The 13,196-nt window shown below is 44.7% G+C and overlaps 1 protein-coding gene across 6 annotated transcripts in view; it reads right to left on the bottom strand.

The window, feature by feature from the left end:
- The window catches only part of ARHGEF7 (Rho guanine nucleotide exchange factor 7), a 193,372-nt gene that overhangs the window by 88,414 nt on the left and 91,762 nt on the right, over window positions 1-13,196 (bottom strand). For all 6 annotated transcript variants that reach the window (XM_048855274.2, XM_048855282.2, XM_048855289.2 and 3 more), the window contains one exon: window positions 2,456-2,544. In XM_048855274.2, the coding sequence (XP_048711231.1) occupies window positions 2,456-2,544 (89 nt within the window). The remainder of the gene's footprint in view (window positions 1-2,455; window positions 2,545-13,196) is intronic.

Raw genomic sequence — 13,196 nt, 5'->3', positions numbered from 1 at the left:
GAGTGAAAAGTGAGCAATGTTTTAAAACCCCAGAGCAACACTGTCAATTTTTTGAAGTTTTCTACTGAAGATTACATACCTTTACACACTTTAAGAAATTATTAAATAGCAAGTTGATTGTCATGTTACAGTTACAAGCATGATTCCTTCAGAGATTGCAAAGGGTACATGGCAGAACTGCTATTTTTTATCCTGGCTATCAGGTATTGGATGCAATACATGATCCATCAGCAGCCCTCCATTCCCAATAATATTAACTACTGAGACAGTTTCAGAGTAGCAGCCGGGTTAGTTTGTATCCGCAGAAAGAAAAGGAGGACTTGTGGCAGCATCCGATGAAGTGGGCTGTAGCTCACGAAAGCTTATGCTCAAATAAATTGGTTAGTCTCTAAGGTGCCACAAGTCCTCCTGTTCTTATTGAGACAGGCACTCGAGGGCAGTGGTTCTCAACTGTGGGTTTGGTTTAAAGGTGGTATCAGGGGGTCTGTGAGCCCTGGAGCCCCGACCCGAGCCCATAGGCGGAGTTTGGGGGAGGCACGGGGAAATTGTCTCCCCCCTGCAAACAGCAGTGCCGTAACCAGAGCTGGGGCAAACCCAGGCGTGGCTCCATCCCCACCCTCTTTCCCTGACCCCCTGAGGCTCTGGCCCCTGGCCAGGTTGGACATAGGAAGCCACAGCCAGGCAACATGGGGCCGGGATGCTGCCCTAGCTGGTACCATGGAGCACCATGGTGTGATGCTTCCCTGTCTCCTCTGTCTGCTGCCGGTACATGGGGCTGTGGCTGCTCCTTAGTTCCCAGCCCCCACCGACTGCTTGTGGGGGACCCAGCTCCAGGGCTGGCAAATCCCTCAGGGAGCAACGACCATAATGACGGGGCCCTCCCAGCACACAGCCCCTCGCTACCCTCTTCCTACACCTTGAGCTACCCCCTGCCTGCATGGAGCCCCAACTACCCCTCTCGCTGCACCCTGAACTACACCCCTGCCTGCACACAGCCCTAGTTACCCCTCTCCCTGCACTCAGAGCTACCCTCTTGCCTGCATACAGCCCCAGCTACCCCCTTCCTGCACCCTGAGCTACCCCCCGCCTGCACACAGCCCCAGCTACCCCCTCCCTGCATCCTGAACGGTTTTCAAACTTTTTGAGCTGAGCCTTCCACCCCTTTGAATTATTATTTTTGGTTGCGCACTCCCCCCTCATGCCAGACAGTTTGGGGGGCCTGCTGAGGTGACTCGGGGGTGGAGGTGGCACTGCCTCCCTGGACCCTGCCATGGGGAGCTGGCCTGAGCCTGCTCCCCAGATATAGAAGTCAAACTACGCCTATGCCCAAGCGCCCCTCCTCCCCTACAGCTGAAGCCTAAAATGGGCCCCACCCCGTGCTGGGCTCTGGCATTTTTATAGCACGTTGAGGGAGCCTCAGAAAGAAAAAGGCTGAGAATCCCTGATATAGGGGGGGTGTGTGTGTGTGTGTGTGGGTGTGTGTTTTTCAAATAATTGAGCTATATACAATCATTGCATTCTTCGAGGTGGTTCCTGTTAGCCGCCGCACTTCTTCACAAAACATAATAACTATCAACCTATAATATCAAACTAATAACTATATTCTCTACTTTAAGACCCCTGCTGAAAATATATTAACACATAAAAAAAAAACAGCTGCATCAAAGAAAAAGAAAAAGACTTGATGTTGTGACATCAGCAAAGACCAGTAGTTTACAATTAACACATTTATCATTTTTGTTAACAAGATGACAGAACTTCCATAAGTACCCATATTTTATAAAATACGGGATGAAAGCTATTGTATTCATTAAAAAAAGCAAGAGTTTTATAATATTATATCTTGTATTTACGAAAGAAATGTCAGTAATATGCTAAGAAAATATATAAAATATATCAAAGGTTAACCACCTCTGTCTTCGCATTTCCTCTTTCTGAAAGTTCAGATAAACTGTGTAAATGAGAGGTCCCAGCAGCTGATTACTCAGTTATGTAGGTTGATTAAAGAGCACAGCAAAGTAGACAGGGAGGTCAAGAAACGTCTCTGCCAAAATGTTTAACCTCTTTGGTTTAAGACAAAGGACAAGTAAAGTATAACCTTGTTAATTTAAAATGACTGGAAGAGACTTACTGCAAATAGCCGATTTTTGCAAACTAACAAGCGAACAAAAAAAAGTATGCACTCCAGAAATAAACTTTCTTCACTTACTCTGTTACTTACACTTACTTACACTGTTTCGTTCAACTTATTTAGGATCACACTTATAGCATATTCATAAATGTACAATAGAATATTTTGTAAAAATAGTGAAGGCCTTGGTAATGTGAAAATTCACTACAGCCCTTGGCTTTTTAATTTTGGCTAAGAGGTGGCACTTTTTATACAGATTCTGAAGTGAGCAAATTATTGAGGTTCTATCGTATACAATTCAGAATAAGGAAAGGGCTCACTCACCACATTGTAATAGCTTTTGCTAATTGCAGACGTATCAAAACCTTTGGGAGGACTCTTCAGTGTTCCTGATTTGGGGGAGACTGGTTTTTCTGAAATGTAAAATGTTTTGTCAGTGGGATGCAATTTCATATTTCAACGCTAGAGGTCAAACAAGCTGCTCTAAGATCACTGAAATGAGATACAGTGGAAACAAAAATGCTTTCCTGAGAAATGTACAGAGCTGTGTTAAAGTCAAGTCTTACATACTAATACAGGATCAAAATGGTGTATATATTCACAAAAAATGAAATTCCAGAGCCACTGAAGTCAATGGCAAAACTCCCATTAACTTCATTGGGACCAGGATTTCAGCCAATCAGAATAACTTGACCAAAATATCTTTTGAAAAGTGAACACATTATCACAGGCAGGCTGTGATTTTAAAATGAGATATTTGCAGTAGTCCAGAAGGTGTTATATGTTTAGACAAAAGCAGTAAATTACTTTTGCTTTCACTAAATTAAAATGGATAAAAGCAAAATCCACGAAAAAGGTCTAACTTTACTGTACTTGTAGTTTGTAGAAATAAAATATAAAAAATTGTACAAGTTAGTACAGAAATAAAACGATTTACCAGATGATCTTCTGGAATATCAATTACACTTATTATCTATGTAAAACAAATGCCTCTGCGCTGAAAACAATTTCTCCATCAACACAGAATATGTGCAATTTTCCAAAAACAAACAAAAAACAAAACAAAGAAAACCCCAACCAACATTCCCTGAAAATGCAACCCTGTAAAAAGAATCTATTCCTCAATTATGCTCTCTGTGGAGAGACAACATATGTCTGCAAGATTAAAATGACTGTCCTGACAGCTTGCAGCACAAGACCGAATCACTTAATGAGCTGTTCTGAGAGTTGCCTCTCTCAGCAGTACATATAGACACAAAATAAACACTCCCAACCCTCCTTCCACCTCCTCTTATTTAACACTAGTGGGATGCAAGAATTTCAAATGTAAAGCTGCTCTCTGCTGAATCAGAAGATGGGATATACAGTATATAGAGTGTCCTCCTGACCTCGTGCACATGACTGAAGTAACAGATCTGAATGAGCGCACTCTTTTGGCAATTGCCAATTATACTATAAAAAGGCTTTATTCATCTGGACATTATGCTCCATTCACTTCATATTAAAACAGACTGGTTTCATAGGCAGACTTCAGACAAGTACCTTAGTTACGAATACCAGATTGTCTGAGATGAACTGTAGTAGGATCAAAACACTCCTACTGAAAATCTAGGCATGCCTCTATTTTGAAGACAAACTCTTCTGTTCACTCAAGCTTTAACTCATAAATATATTTTATTTAAAATTTAACTTTAATTCTGGTGAGTTGATTTTTAAGAATCTGGGGTGAGACTCTCAGGTGCAGAGCAGCACCTTACATCACATGAGGAATCTGCCATTGAGTTGGATAAACCAGTCATGGGAGGGGGATTCTCCGGTGGCTCTTTTGCCAATCCCCATCACACTGCCAACCGGGAGGAAGTTTCCAGAGGAAAAGGGGTGTGGGCCAGGGCAGGCCATGCTGCACCAATACCCAGCTGTGGCTTTGGGGCTGGACAGCAGCTGTTAATTTATAGCCATCCACAGGCTGCCATGCATTATTCTCAGGGCCTGGCCATGCACACAGCATCCCCAGGATTAGGCTGAGTGAAGAGGTGATGAGATACTCTTTTGCCTTCACACCCCACAGCTGCCTTGTGCACGCTTTGGCCTGACCGCAGGATTTGGTGCAAGTGATTGATAGCTTTGTCCCTCAAAACTTTCTTTGCTCTGACATCAGGGAAACATGGATACATTGCTGAGGAGTAATTCCAGAGAATAGCACAACCATGCAGAGACAAAATCAGAAAAGCTAAGGCACCAAATGAGTTATTGCCTTGTATGTCCCTTACCAGGTGTAAGAGGAGGTTCTTTAAATACATTAGAAGCAAGAGAGGGATGAAGGAAAGTATAGGTCCTTCTAGTTAACAGCGGAGAGCTAACAACAGATAATAACATCAAGAAGGTTGAGGTGTTTAATGCCTATTTTGCTTCAGTCTTTGCTAAAAAGGTTAATGGCGACCAGACACTCAACACAATATTAACAATAAGGGGGAAGGAACATACCTCAAAATAGGGGAGAACAGGTTAAAGAATATTTAGATGAGTTAGATGAAGTCAGAAATTCATCCTAGGGTAGTTAAAGAACTAGCTGAAGCAACCTCTGAACTATTAGCAATCATCTTCGAGAACTCACAGAAGATGGGTGAGGTTCCAGAAGACTAGAAAAGGGCAAACATAGTAGCTAGCTTTAAAAGGGGGAACGAAGAGGACCCAGGGAATTACAGACCAGTCAGCCCAGATACTGGAACAAACTATTCAACAATAAGTATCTAAGCAACTAGAGGAGAATAGGACTATAAGGTCAAGGACAAATTATACCAAACCAACATAATTTTCTTCTTTCACGGGGTTACAGGTCTAGTAGATGGGAGAAGCAATAGATATGATAGATCTTGATTTTAGTACAGCTTTTGACACAGTCCCACATGACATTCTTATAAGCAAACTAAGGAAATTGAATCCAGATGAAATTACTATAAGGTGAGTGTACAACTGGTTGAAAGACTATATTCAAATATCAATGATTCGCTGTCAAACTGGGAGGACATATCTAGTGGTCGTCTTGCAGGGGTCAGTCCTGAGTCTGGTACTCTTCAATACTTTCATTAATTACTTGGATAACGGAGTGGAAAACCTGCTTATAAAATGTGCAGATGACACCAAGCTGGGAGAGGCTGCAAGCACTCAGGAAGAGAGGATTAGAATTCAAAAGGACAATGACAAATTGGAGAATTGGTCTGAATTCAACAAGATGAAATTTAAGAAAGATAAATGCAATGTACCATACTTAGAAAGGAAAAATCAATGCACAACTACAAAATGGGGAATACACAGACTAGGCTTCAGTGCGGGGTGGTAGGCTGTAGTGACTGTGAAATCCTAACAAAACGTCACATCCACCACAATCTCACCACTGCCGAGAGGACAGTTATACAGTCTCTGAAATCCAACCGCTGATAGCGATCAGCAGATAAAGGGGGCACCATCGTGCTCCCAACAGTGCTGACTACGTCAACAAGTCCAACCAACAACTCCCTCCGTGTACATCTACACTGCAATAAAAGACCCACAACATGGCCACAGCTGGCCCAGGTCAGCTGACTCAGGCTCATGGGACTCAGGCTGTGGGGCTCCAGCCCAAACATCTACACTACTATTTTTTGCCACAGAGTCCGATCCCTGCGAGCTCGAGTCAACAGACCCGGGCTCTGAGACTTGCTGCCATGGATTTTTTAATCTAGTGTAGACATATCTCCGACACCACTTCCTATAAAGAACTCAACGAAAATCCCACACCACAATGCATCCAAGAATTTGAGGATATCATCACATCTTTCTCCAAAGAACTCCAAGAGAAACTCTACAACCTCGTCCCCCATGAACCTACCCCAGGGGCCTTCTACTGGCTTCCCAAGATACACAAACAAGGGAACCCAAGCAAACCTATCACATCTGGCCACAGTACCTTACTGAAGGAACACTGGGACTCAGACACCATTCACCACACAAAGGACCAGCTTCCTCCAGGACACAACCAGCCTCCTCTAGAAACACCGCAACATTAACAACCCCCGCTCAGAACATCATCCTCGCCACTGTGTATGTCACTTCCCTATACACCAACATCCCTCACAATGACAGCATTGCTGCCTGCCTCAAACATCTACAAGACAACAGACAACACTCACATATGCAGCCCAAACACATTTCATCCTCACCCATAACAACTTTACAAGCAACAACGAACACTTTGTCCAAACCATGGGAACAACCATGGGTACTAAGATGGCTCCCCGATATGCCAGCCTCTTCATAGGCCACCTTGAGAAAGAATTTCTGAAAAACACCACTGTGAAACCAATGATACACCCGAGATAAATCGATGATATTTTCATCCTCTGGACAAAGGACCTAAACTCCCTCAGAGATTTCCACTGCAACTTCAGGAACCAGCACCTGTCTATCAAACTCTTTTTAAAACCTTTCCACACTAGCATCAACTTCCTAGACACCATGATCAGCTTCAACAATAGAACCCAGCAGACAACTATATACAAGAAACCAACGGATCACCACACCTACCTCCACAGATTCAGTAACCACCCCAAACACACCAAGAAATCGGTTATCTACAGCCAGGCACTCAGATAGCACAGAATATGGGCAAGGATAAAATCCAGGATACACTCCTTAGCACACTTAAAACTGCCTTCCCAAAACAAGGGCATTCCACCAGAGAAGTAGATCACATCATGGAGCAGGTTCACCCAAACACCCTGGGAGAATCTACTTCCATGCAGGGGGGAAGAAAAAAAATGGCTGCACATCCTTAGTTGTTAACTATCACCCCATCCTGAAACCCACACAAGGTCTCATTACACAATTACAATCCATATTCAATGGGGACCACATCCTGAAAGACATCTTTCCCAAACCTCCTCTTCTGGCCTTCAAACAATGTCCCCAGCTTGCCAAGCTTGTCATCAGAAGCAAGCTCCCCACTGACCAGGACACACCAACTCAAAGGGGCACCAGAGCCCGACAGAACAGATGCAAAAGCTGCAGACATATCTCCACTGTTATGATACTCAATACTCCCCCACCACACACCTTCCAAGATCCATGGGTCCTACACATGCCTCTCACAACATGTGGTGTACCTCATGCAGTGCATCTAATGCCCCAACAACTCTGCGGGCGAAACCAGACAATCACTTAAATGAACTTACACAGAAAAATGATAAAAGACAAAATCATATCACATCACACGGGGTTTGAACACTTCACAAAGCAATCACTCTATATCTAACCTCTCAGCCCCTATGCTCAAAGAAAATCTGCACAACACCTTCAAAAACAAGCCTGGGAACTCAAATTCATAACTTTGTTACATACTAAAAATCATGGATTTAATAAAGATGCTGAATTTATGGCTCTTTACAACAATCTATAACTCACTACCCTCCTTTGTCCTATGACTGCAGAGGAGTTAACTTCCCGGTTCACCTTGAATGGTCTTACAACATGTGAACTCCTTATGCAAAACAATTTTTTCCACCTTGTATTTAGCTGTGACACTCTGGGTAGCTTTCCCAGATCTGTGGAAGAGCTCTGTAAGCTCAAAAGCTTGTCTATTTTACCAACAAAAGTTGGTCCAACAAAAGATATTACCTCACCCAACTCGTCCATCACACACATACAGGTGGTCTGAAGACTATCGTAATACAGAGGTTCTTAAACTGTGGTCTATGGACTACCATTTGCTAGTGACTTGTAGAAAGCTGGCTGGTTATATAGTGTTGGCTCTCTTCTTCCACCTGTTTCAGAGGAACAGCCGTGTTAGTCTGTATTCGCAAAAAGAAAAGGAGTACTTGTGGCACCTTAGAGACTAACCAATTTATTTGAGCATGAGCTTTCGTGAGCTACAGCTCACTTCATCAGATGCATACCGTGGAAACTGCAGCAGACTTTATATACACACAGAGAATATGAAACAAAGGGGTAGGAGGAGGTATTGTTTCATATTCTCTGTGTATATATAAAGTCTGCTGCAGTTTCCACGGTATGCATCCGATGAAGTGAGCTGTAGCTCACGAAAGCTCATGCTCAAATAAATTGGTTAGTCTCTAAGGTGCCACAAGTACTCCTTTTCTTTCTTCCACCTGCTACATCACATAAACTTGGCAAGCTGGTGAACTGAGCAGACAAATAATGTCCATTGATCACCTATTTGTTGACCATGCTTAATTATTAAAAAATATTCCAGCGAGAATGCCCTGAAGTACGCAGAAGCCTATCTTTTTCATTGCATCCTAGTGCCATCTGTTAACAAGACTACTTAAATGCCTTGATCATTCACTTTGACCATATGCTACCACCACCTGTTAGGAAAAAGGTGACCAACTGAAAATGGAACATCTTGACTGGATGCAATCTTCTGGAACTACCAGTGCATGTGTGTGTGTAGATATCTTTCCTGGCATACCAGGACACTAACATACATGCTGCTTTACCATTTAAAGACAGAGTTCCTGCCGAAAAGAACCTACCATCTAAACTGATTAGACAAACATAGGGTAGATCAGGGGATGGCAACCTTTGAGAAGTGGCACGCCAAGTCTTCATTAATTTAAGGTTTCGCGTGCCAGTAATACATTTTACATTTACAGGGGCCCCCCGACGGAACCCCAGACTGGCAGCGGGCTGATTGGGGCCGGCAGCTGCGACTCCAGGCCGGCAGACAGAACACCAGGCCAGCGGCAGGCTGAGCGGCTCAGCATGTTGCCAGTCTGGGTTCCGTCTGACACCTGCGCTGCCGGTCTGGGATCCTGGCAGTGGGCCGAGGGACAGAACCCCAGACCGACAGTGCAGGCGGCAGGAGGGACCCCAGACCGGCAGTTCGCTGAGCGGCTCAGCCTGCCGCCGGCCTGGGGTTCTGTCTGCCGGCCTGGGGTCCCAGCCACCGGCCCCGCTCAGCCTGCTGCCGGCCCGGGGTTCCGTCCATCCAGGCCGGCAGGGGGCTGAGCGGGGCCGGCGGCCGGGACCCCGGCTGGTAGCAGAGTGCCACTAAAAATCAGCTCACGTGCCGCAGGCTGCCGACCCTTAGGGTAATCTACACTGCAATCAGACACTTGCAGCTGGCCTGTGCCAGCTGATTCGGGCTCGTGTGCCTTGGGCTGTGGGGCTGTTTATTTGCAGTGTAGACTTCAGGTCTCAGACTGCAGTAGCTCGAGCTCTAGGACCCTCCCACCTCACAGGGTTACATCGTGAGCCTGGAAGTCTATGCTCCAATTAAACAGCCCCGCAACCCCAGCCGTGGGTTTTTAATTGCAGTGCAGAAATTAAGCCAGAAGGGAGTGAGGGAGAGAGAGGAAAGTTCACGGTCATTAAACCTCCTCCCCCAACAAAAAGAGAAAAGATGCACAGTCATTAAGCTGCTAAGAGAGTTGGCCTGCTGCTTACCTATCATAAGTGCATTTCAAAATGACTTTTCTTTTTTAGTTGCTACGTTTGTTTTATTAATTTCATTTTTCTTTCCTTTTTGTAACTGTTCACCCTTGAATAATGTTCACATTTAAATGCTAGCCTAACATTGATAAAAAAATGTAATAATAATTATTCTTTCATTTTTTAGAACTTCATTGGGTTTCACATTTTTCCGAGTTAAAACAACTCAGTTAAGAAATAGGCCTAATTAAAAAAAAGTTAAGTACCTATGGCTAAGCTTACTGCGACCATAAAGTCTTGCTCTTTTTGTTACTGATGTTACTGTTCTAATAAATTAGTGCTTTAAAATATTTGACCATTTTTGACATTCATTTGATAAAATTTGACCAATCGACCAATTATTTTTTGGACTGGTCAAATATCCAACCCTAAAATCACATTCAAGTAAGTAAAAATTCATTCCTTTTCCCTTTAAAAAACTTTAAGTTACTAGATATTTTTGTTGGAATAGATAAATAATTAGAATTTCAGACTATGAACTACTCAGCTCAAACAACTCTTATCGATTAACAACAGAGCCATAGGATCAAAGTTAGATATTCCCAAATCACTTGGTAGATTCATTATATACTGTATTTTGAGTGAATAGCCCTAAACAAATTCAACTTTTAAAACCTTTTGAAATATAGGATTTGTTTAACTGTAGAAATATAGGATTTGATATAGCACGTCAGATAAGCTGTCAGATCATGTCTGGTATTCTGCCTCTGGTCGGTGCCTTGCTTCATAAGTGGGTATAAAAAGAGCCACAATGGAAATGACCAACGGGGTGATGCAGCATGTGGAGGTGGAAGCAAGGAAGGGTGAGATGAAGTTACTTTCTTAGTATGAATAATCAGAAATAACAAAACTTTTCATTTTTGTAGCCTCTTTCTTCAGAGGATCTCAAATAATTTGACAAACGTTATAGTGCATAATTTATTCATACAGTGGTTCCCAAACTTTTTACTAAGCCAACCCACCACACTCATTTTGTTGACCCATCTTTACACGTAAAGAATGTGCGTGTGTGTAAATATACGTGTACACACACACTTTCTTTTTTAAGTAATTCAAACACAAAAGAAAAAAGAAAAATCAAAACATTACATGCTTTCCACACTACTAGTACCCCTGCCCAACTCCATTTCCCTCTCCCCTCCCCAGCTAGGCCCCCTCAGATTCCTACTGAAGTTTTCCCCTGCCTTGCCCAGGCCTGCAGCCCAAGCTAGCAGGGGAGGCCCTGAGGAGACAGGGGATATTGGAAAACAAACCCACTTCACACTCACTTGCAGCAGCGGCTCCTGTCCCACAGCACTGGGCCTGGCTACTGGGTGTTGAGACACAGCCCACAAGGTCACAGCACCATGTAATTTGGCTTGGCCCCCCTCTATCATGATGGAGGGGAGGCCATGCTAAACTCAAGTGGTGCCATAACCCAGTGGTGCCGTAACCCAGTGCATGTCGTAACATTAGGGCGGGTGCTTCTAGGATGCGTGTGGCAGGGAGTGCCATTGTGGGCAGTGACTGACAATCCACCTAGACCAGGGGTGAGCAAACTTTTTGGGCAGAGGGCCACATCTGGGTGGGGAAATTGTATGCAGGGCCGGGGCAGGGGGTTGGGGTCCGGGAGAGAGTGCAGAGTGTGGGAGGGGGTGCGGTGTGCAGGAATAGACTCAGGGCAAGAGATTGGGGCAGAGAAGGGGTGCAGGGTGCAACAGAGGGCTCAGGGCAGGGAGATGGGTGCACGTGGGTGCAGGGTGCAGCAGGGAACTCAGGGCAGAGGGTTGGGGTGCATGGGATGCAGGGTGCGGCAGGGGGCTTAGAGCAGGGAGTTGAGGGGGCAGAAGGGGTTCGGACTCCAGCCTGGCACTGCTTACCTAAAGAGGCTCCGGGGTGGGAGCTGTGTGCACTGGGGCCAGGGCAGGCTCTCTGCCTGCCTGCCCTGGCCCCAGGAAGCAGCCGGCACCACATCCCTCCGCGGCCCCTGGGGGAGCGTGGGGGCACAGGGCTCCGCGCACTTCCCTTGCCACGCCTCCAGGTACCTCCCCCGAAGCTCCCATTGGCCACAGTTTCCCGTTCCCGGGCATTGGGAGCTACGGGGGGCGGTGCCTGGAGACAAGAGCAACACCCAAAGCCCTCTCCCCCCCCCCCAGGGACGTGGCACCGGCCGCTTCTGAGCGTGGCGCGGGGCCTGCGGCACCACAAGGGGCAATCCCACGGGCCAGATCCAAAGCCCTGAGGGGCTGGTTCTGGCCCGCGGGCCATAGTTTGCCCACCTCTGACCTGGACCCTTTCCGCAACCCATTGGTGAATCAGGACTCACCGTTTGGGAAACACTGTTTTAATACACCCTATGTAATAGGCACTAACCCTATTAAACATATGGGGAAACAGACAGAGGCTACATAATTCACCCAAGTAAATCCAGTAATTCACCCAGTGAGATGGTGTCAGAATCAGGAATAATACCCTGGTATCCTGTCCCACACTCGTCACTAGGTAACACTCCCCTCATTATTATGTGACAAAAAGCGCTGAATGCCATAACCTCCTGCATGTGTGAGCCTTCTGTCATAATGAACTGACTCAGAGACCATTTCTTGATAAGACTCAACCCCCCAGGTCCCAGTTTTGTGAGTCCCAGTTCCTTTCTCAGTGAAAATATGTAAAAATCTAAAAATCAAATCCCATAAAAACTAGCATCTGACCCAGCACTCAAAGGGACAAATCTAGAACAAGGATGGGACAAAGAGGTCACTTGTTACTGCAGTTTCCATTCTGAGTAGCCAAGAATTATATTCCTTCATATCTAATTCTGATTAAATAAATAGAGAACTCGCACCTGTAATCATCATTACCATCAGAGACCTACTTCCCAGAGCCTGATTAAAACATTTTCTTTAAGCTACAGGTAAACTCAAGATTCCCCCCACACACACACCCTTGTTATAGCCCATAGTACCTGTTACACAGAGTAGAAATGCTCACCCTTGTGCTCATGACAACAGCTGGGAAGACTATTTGAATAAACTTTTATAAATGCACATAAAACGTCTCAGACTGTCTGAAACAAATGATTTTAGAGAGACAAGGTGGGTGAGGTAATATCTTTTACTGGACTAACTTCTATTGGTGAGAGAGACAAGCTTTCAAACCTACACAGAGCAAAACCTGAAGAAGAGCTCTGTGTAAGCTCGGAAGCTTGTCTCTCTCACCTACCTTGTCTCTCTCATATCTGGGGACCACAGCTATAACAACATTGCATACAACGAACGATTTTGTCCTTTACAAATAGCTGCTTTTTTAAGAGACTGAAAATGGCTCTGAGCCACACCTGACTCTTTCCAAGTTTTTTTATTTTTATTTTTTTGTTAGACAATAGAAATATTTGTCTGGTTTATCTTCAATTCAGTCTCATGCTCTGTCACTCAAGGCTCTTCCATGTGTTGCAAACTTACATCAGGTTTATTGTCATGGGGCAAACTATTTCCTTGCACTCTAGAACACAATTCTTCAGCAAAACATTTCAACCACAACTTCCGCAGGATTTATCACCTTAAATTCCTATCACTAGACTGTGTGTGTTAACTGTTCT

This window comes from Caretta caretta, chromosome 1, assembly GCF_965140235.1.
Source record: "Caretta caretta isolate rCarCar2 chromosome 1, rCarCar1.hap1, whole genome shotgun sequence".
NCBI classification, from domain to species: Eukaryota; Metazoa; Chordata; order Testudines; family Cheloniidae; genus Caretta; species Caretta caretta.
Note: the sequence above shows the minus strand (reverse complement) of the source record. Positions and strands in the feature narration are given on the sequence as shown.